Raw genomic sequence first — 7,184 nt, forward strand, 5'->3', positions numbered from 1 at the left:
CGAGCACGTAAAACGTAGCAAAAAGGCGTTATCACCAAACCCATTAATATACCCTTCCTTCCTTCGTCGACTGCATAAATCTTTAATACAATTTTTTTTTTGTGTTCTCCATCTCCATCGCCTCGTCTCGTTTCTTCTTCTGCGAACATAAATATTTTTTTTGTTTTAATGGAAATAAGAGATGGAGAATGTTGATGAAGTTTTATGTGAAATTCTTGGTAATGGGTTTAATGAGTTCTGGGTTATATTAGGGATGGGATACCAACCTTAATTTTTAATGATTTCCCATTACAATAACGAAAAACAAGCCCTAAACTATGTTCATTACATCAGAAAATAATTATAAAAATATTTATGTAAATTTTTCTTCTTCTTCTTCTTTTTTATTATTTTTAGGCTCCAATGGCCTTCTATCCAACTTGGCAAACAGATCCATCACAAGGTTGGCAAAATCAATTCATTCAACAAATTCCACAAAATAGTCCAGCAATAACATCGCTGAATTCACTGGAATTCCAACCACAAAGCTATTCATACCAACCGCCCAATGGATATGTTCAAACAGGCCTCGGATTTGATCCGAATTATGGGAGAACGTATGCCGCTCCAGTGCAGCGTTATGAATTTCAAACACAGCAAATTGCTTCGCCAATAAATCAAGTGTCATTGCAGAGTGTGAGCTTTGCTCCAGCTGTTACCTATGCGGGCCAAGTGTCAACGGCTCCAGCTCCGCCTCCGGTTGTGCTGTCGAATTCATCGGCAGCAGCCGCTCAGCAACATCAGTTGCAAGTGGGGGCAGCATCTGATTTGAATAAGACCATGTCGGGAAACGACACGCCTGGATATCCGCGGGTGAGCAGCGTACCGCCGCGCTCACTCAATTGTAACGGGTATTCAGGCGACTTTAGCGGAAATCAAGCAACTGGCCCTCAAGCAGTAGCACAACAACAACAACAATCATCTGGTGGAGCAGGAAGTGGTGCTAGTGGCGCTACACCCGGCCAACAGCAAAGCTCCAATTCGAACGCACAGCAAACGCAACAGCAGTCATCCTCTCCCATGCATCCGCCATCAGCACAAAGCGCTCAAAACCAACAACAGCAGCAATCCTCTCAACAGGTTCCACAATCGCCGACACGAGGGCATATGCAACAACAACAACAACGGCATGTCTCTCAGTCTCCTAATCATGTTCCTCAATCGCCCAACAGTCACAACAGCAGCAGTAATTCAACCAACAACATGCAGCAATACCCAATTCCACCATCCCCAAATCATAATTCTCAGCAAATGTTGCATGCCCCTCATCAAGGCATGCATACGCCCAATCAGCAACAACAACAGCAAGCTCAACCCAATCACATCTCTTCGCCCAGTCATGCTCAAATGTCCCAAGATTGGAACTGGAATACTCAAAACCAACAACCCGGTGCTCCAGGCGAAATGTTTAACCAAGCTGAACGTGTCAACTTAAACACCCGAATAAAATCCATGATATTGCGGAAGAACGATCCTAAAGACATCGGTCAAGGTGATGTCCAAATGCAACCACCGACTGGCCCATCTGCCACCCATGGTCAGTCTCAAAATCAGACCGGTCATTTTTTATCGTATAGCCACCATCTCCGAGGCGATTCAGCATTGAACGCCAGCGGTTCTAGTGTGCCACAGCAACAGCAGCAGCAGCAACAGCAAACGCATCAGCAACCATCCGCGTCAGCTGCAGCAGCAGCAGCAGCTAGTGCAACACTCACAGAACCACACGGAGGTGGTGGCGATCAAATTTGGAAGCCGCAAGGTCATTCTTTCAAGAAACCACCGAGCAGCTTCCAAAACTCAGATCAACCGCATCATCAACCCCAACACCATACAACATCCCACAGCAGTAAGTCGAAGAAGAAGAGTCACAGTGCGGCCGATGTGGAGAAAAATAGCAACGATCCGGGTGGGGGTAGTGGTTTGCACCATCACCACACCCAGCAGCACGGCCATCACCATCAGAGGGGATCTCCCCATCATCCCCAGGTCGATATCAAAACCGAAAAGTCAAGCTATCCGCCAATGTCTGGCTATGGCCATCATCCTGATCCGAATTCTTGCTATCCCGGAATGAATGCCCAAGGGCAGTATCCAATGATAAAGCAAGAACCTGGACTCATGCCGCCACAAGCCAACAAAATGGAAGGCTACGAGCGTAACTATCAGAACTTTATCCAGTACGCTGACTATTGTCAGAACGAAGTTCAACCAGCTGGAGGCAATAATGCATCTCAACAGCAACAACAACATCAACAACAGCAGCAGCAACAACACCAACAACAACAACAAGACTATCAACAGCAGCACGGTTATCAGAATCCTGCCGCTTCCTATTACGGTGCAGGCTATCAGCAGCATCAAAACAACTATCAGCAGAACTTCTCGCCCAGTTATCAACATCCGCCACCACCGTTGCCACCACACTCGTCGTCGTCAGCATCAACACCGTCTTCCTTTGGCTGTCCGCCATCTTCCAATGCGACGAAATCTTCCAGTTCCAATTCGAAAGGTGGTCACAGCCTAATGGACCTGGATCGCAAACACGATCCAAGTAGTAACCTATCGATGCCGATGAACTATGAAAAAGAAATTCCCGCACATGCATATCCCATTCCTCCGAATCGATATTCCATGATGCAGGGCGCCGCCGATAAGGCTGCCGAGCTTCATCATGCTAGCGAAGAAGTGGACAAAATCACCGGTTATCCGTTCCTAGGTGAGGGTGGTCCGGCAGCTATTAAAAATATCATTGGCTTTTCATGCTGTCGGCAAGGTGGTACACGTGTTCCAACAATAGAACATTTAAAAGATGGCTCTTGCATGGGCATGCAAACTAAGGATGAAATCCTCGACGAGGACGAAGAAGAGACTGATGAAAATGGTGAGCCAAAGGCTCCTAGCAAGAAGAAGAATGCCAGTGATGATGGTACCAGTGAAGAATCTTTATCGGCACCTGCCGAAGTGGTTGTGAAACGTGAAACCATCAATCCCATGTATGATACAACGGATCGATTGGAAAAGGGCAACAAGGCTGAAATACCAGAGTGTGATTGTTTTTCATCAGACAAGAATCCACCAGAACCTGGAAGTTATTACACACATTTAGGTAAAATTTTGATATCAAATTCTATTTGGTTAGCATTTCTAAAGGATGTTCTTCATTTTTGCAGGATCTTCAGCGACTTTGGCTGAATTGCGCAAAGAGATCGAAGATCGTTGCGGTATTTCAGGAAGACAATTGCGAATTGAAAAGATTGTCTATACTGGCAAAGAGGGCAAAACGACGCAAGGCTGTCCTGTGGCCAAATGGATCATCCGAAGAGCAGATCCTGAAGAGAAAATTCTTGTTGTTGTGAAGAAGCGTCAAGGTCATAAGTAAGTATTCCCTATCAATCCTATTTAAGACTTTTCTAACCCTTAAAGTTTTCCTTTTAAGATGTCCTGCAGCATTTATTGTCGTCGCTATGGTAGCTTGGGATGGTATGCCCCGACAAGAAGCTGATAACGCTTATAAGAATCTGATTGGCAAGCTCAATAAATACGGTCTGCCGACAACACGTCGTTGTGCCACCAACGAAAATCGCACCTGTGCTTGTCAGGGTAAGTTTCTCAATTATAATCCACATACAATCCACAAAAACTAATATACAAAAATTCTTAACAGGTCTTGATCCTGAAACATCTGGTGCATCCTATAGCTTTGGTTGTTCATGGTCTATGTACTACAACGGGTGTAAATACGCACGCTCCAAGACCGTACGCAAGTTCCGTCTGTCGGTGAAAAACGAGGAGAGTGCCATCGAAGATCACATGAACCTCCTGGCCACGGTATTGGCACCACTATTCAAGCAAATAGCCCCACGTTCCTATGACAATCAAACAAAGTACGAGAAAGAAGCGCCCGACTGCCGACTCGGTTTAAAACCGGGAAAACCATTTTCGGGCGTGACAGCTTGTCTGGATTTTTGTGCACATGCTCATAGAGACTTGCACAATATGCAAGATGGCTGTACGGTACAAGTGGCATTGCTGAAACCATCGAATCGTGATGGACGACAGCCAGACGATGAGCAATTTCATGTGTTACCGCTGTACACAATGGATGCAACGGATGAATTTGATAGTGCCGAAGGGCAGAAGGAGAAGCATCGCACTGGTGCTGTGCAAGTCCTCGACAAGTGAGTGTAGCGTTGAGTTTTGATTGTCAGACTCAGTTCTTGAATTATTATTTCTTTTTGGAGGAAATGGAATAGCATATCTAACTTTTTTTGTTTTCTATCTCTTTCTTTAGATATCCTTGTGAAGTGCGAGTACGATCCACACCTCTTGTCCCGTGTCGAAGGCATGGCAAGAAACGCAAGGATGGCGAAGATGTGGTCGAGGGTGCTGCAGCAGCAGTTACACCAGTGACAACGCCTCAGCCACCCCCAGTGACGCCCAATCCGCCACCGCCAACAAAGAAGGAATCGAGTAAATCAAGATCGAAATCAAAGGCAAATCAACAAGCACAACAACAACAGCAATTGAATCCACCGTCAACACCATCGGCGCCACCATCAACGCCTTCACCGCGGTGTCAGACTCCAGTTACCAATAATCCCAGTCCGGCGGGGAGTGCGTTCTCAACGCCACCTGTCAATAATGGCCATAATGGAGGTAATAACAATCTAATGTCGTCCAATTCGAGTTTAATGAATATGGCAACTATGATTGACACCTTTACCGATGCCCAACTGCAGTCGAATCAGATCTCAAGCACTGTCTTGGATTCGCCCTACTCATATGACTATCAAACGGGTTCCTATATTGACTCGCGCAACTATTATGGCAACTGGCCTCCACCGCCATCAGCTCATCCCGCTGGCGTTCCACATGCTGCAGCGGCTCAACATCCTGCAACTCAACATCCGGCGGCACAACATCCTGTTGCACAGCAACATCCGGTGGCGACTAATTTGACAACGCCACCAAATCCGCCAATGACTCCCACCACACCAAATAGTCACCATCATCAGGCTCCTCTGCCGCCAGCGCCGACTGCTGTACAACATCACGACGGCTATGGTAACTTTAATAGTCATCTTCCGCCAGTCGGCAATCAGCTGACACAGCTTCAAGATGTTCGCGGAGATGTTAAAAGTCGAGGTGGAAGTGAAGAGAACCCAGATTCCACAACAATCGTGAATAACCTGAGCGAAAGCAGTAAATTAACTCCTTTGACTCCAATAACTAACTTGGGCCCTCCGCCCCTGGAAGAAGGCTTTGTCAAGCCGAAGCCACCGCCAGACTATCAATACTCCCAATATCCAAATAACTATCAGATGTATCCACCACCACCCCCGACGTACTCGCCGTACGATGCTTACAACAACATGAACTACAACTACGGCTACCATCATCAGCCGTATTCACCGTACAGCATGTACCCGCAACAAACACCACCTCCCACTCCACCACCGCCGTCACCCAACTGGAACATGTATCCGCCGTCCACGTCGACGCAGCATCCACTCCCACCACATGCAGCTGCCGCCGCCGCAATGCACCATCAGCAAGCGGCCTACACACCAACAGCACTGCCACCAGTGACTCACACACCACACGCACACCATCAGCAAACCTCTTTGCCGCCTCAACAGCAGCAGCATCCACACCATCATCATTTGCAATCTCTGTCACAATCCCCGTTGCATCATCATCAGCAACAAACATCCTCGCAACAACAACAACAGCAACACCAGCAGCATCAAACACCCTCCGCTGCCCAATCGAAGCACTCTCAGAATCCACAACAACCATTACAGCAGCAACAACAAACACAAATGGTAACACCACCGCTGCAACAACCGCCACCAGTCCAACAACAACCACCACCACAAACCGATCTATCACCTCCACCAAACGGTGCCGGTGCAACGGTCAAGGCTGAACCAATTGGCGAAGTTACCGAGATCAATGAGAACCTCGAAGCATTCCAAGATCCACAAATGGGTGGCGTTGCGATCGCTCTCAATCATGGCAGTGTTCTCATCGAATGCGCCAAACACGAGATGCATTCCACAACGGCAGTCAAACGACCCAATCGTCATCATCCAACTCGCATGACTCTGATTTTTTATCAACATCGCAATCTCAATCGCACCCGTCACGGTATCGATGAGTGGGAAGAAAAAATGCGTGTGAAAAAAATCAACACCGAAGCCGATGCCAAAGCCAAAGAAGAAGGTCAAACGAAAATCAAAAAAGAACCTCTAGACGAGGACGATCTTGACGAATTGGGCGAATGCAGTGGTGGAGCTAGTGCTGGCGGTAGTTCTAGCCGCAAGGAAGGCAGCAGTAGTAAATCATCATCATCCGATGGTCATCAGGAAGCAAAGCGTAATAAAAAAGACGGAAGCGACAGCAAGGCAAAAAAAAACTCCAACTCAACAAACACAACAACAACAAACAATCACGAGCAGTCAAAAAACGAGAAAATGGTCCTCCGTGCACCGACCCTAACAACTACTTCGTGGACAACTTTATTCCCCATGCATCCATGTGTGGTAACTGGGCCCTACCAAGAGGGCAACAGTAGTCCATCATCAACAACGGCCTCATCACAGGCCTAGGTGTCGGAGGGCTGTATTAATTTCGCCTCTATATAAAAAATATGATTTAAAAAAAAAAATGGAATAAAAACAAAATGATATAAAAAGCATTAAACTATAAGAAGAAAAAAATTAACTAAAAAAAACTCTGCTCAATGATTGTGATTAAAAATGAATAAAAAAAAAAAAAAACGCAAATATCTGCGCTGTGCCATAAAACAAAAAATTGAAATATTGTTGAATATAATTCGCAAAAAAAAAGGATCACGCATCATCTTCATCAACTTCTTCACACATCGCAATGACTCTCTCTCTCTATAAATAAAAAAATATTATATCACAAAACATACGATCCACAATCCACCATCCCCATACGAATCAAGTTGTTGTAGTTTATTTTTTTTTTTTCTAATTTTTATTAATTTTTCTCTCAATTAAGTTACATTCTTTTCTCAGTTTATATATTTTTTAGATAAAAAAGAAAACGAAAATTTAAAGATAACAAACATCGTTGCCAAAAGTACAAAAAATAATAAAAATAAAAAAACAAACCGA

General features: G+C 45.4%; 1 protein-coding gene across 2 annotated transcripts in view; it reads left to right on the forward strand.

The window, feature by feature from the left end:
- LOC129911080 (methylcytosine dioxygenase TET) overlaps window positions 1-6,939 on the forward strand; it is a 183,837-nt gene extending 176,898 nt beyond the window's left edge. For both annotated transcript variants that reach the window (XM_055988741.1, XM_055988742.1), the window contains 5 exons: window positions 397-3,145; window positions 3,210-3,414; window positions 3,476-3,639; window positions 3,704-4,217; window positions 4,331-6,939. In XM_055988741.1, the coding sequence (XP_055844716.1) occupies window positions 397-3,145; window positions 3,210-3,414; window positions 3,476-3,639; window positions 3,704-4,217; window positions 4,331-6,650 (5,952 nt within the window). In that variant the 3' untranslated portion in view covers window positions 6,651-6,939. The remainder of the gene's footprint in view (window positions 1-396; window positions 3,146-3,209; window positions 3,415-3,475; window positions 3,640-3,703; window positions 4,218-4,330) is intronic.
- The last annotated feature ends 245 nt before the right edge of the window (window positions 6,940-7,184 follow it).

The sequence above is a fragment of the Episyrphus balteatus genome, chromosome 2 (assembly GCF_945859705.1).
Source record: "Episyrphus balteatus chromosome 2, idEpiBalt1.1, whole genome shotgun sequence".
Lineage (NCBI taxonomy): Eukaryota > Metazoa > Arthropoda > Insecta > Diptera > Syrphidae > Episyrphus > Episyrphus balteatus.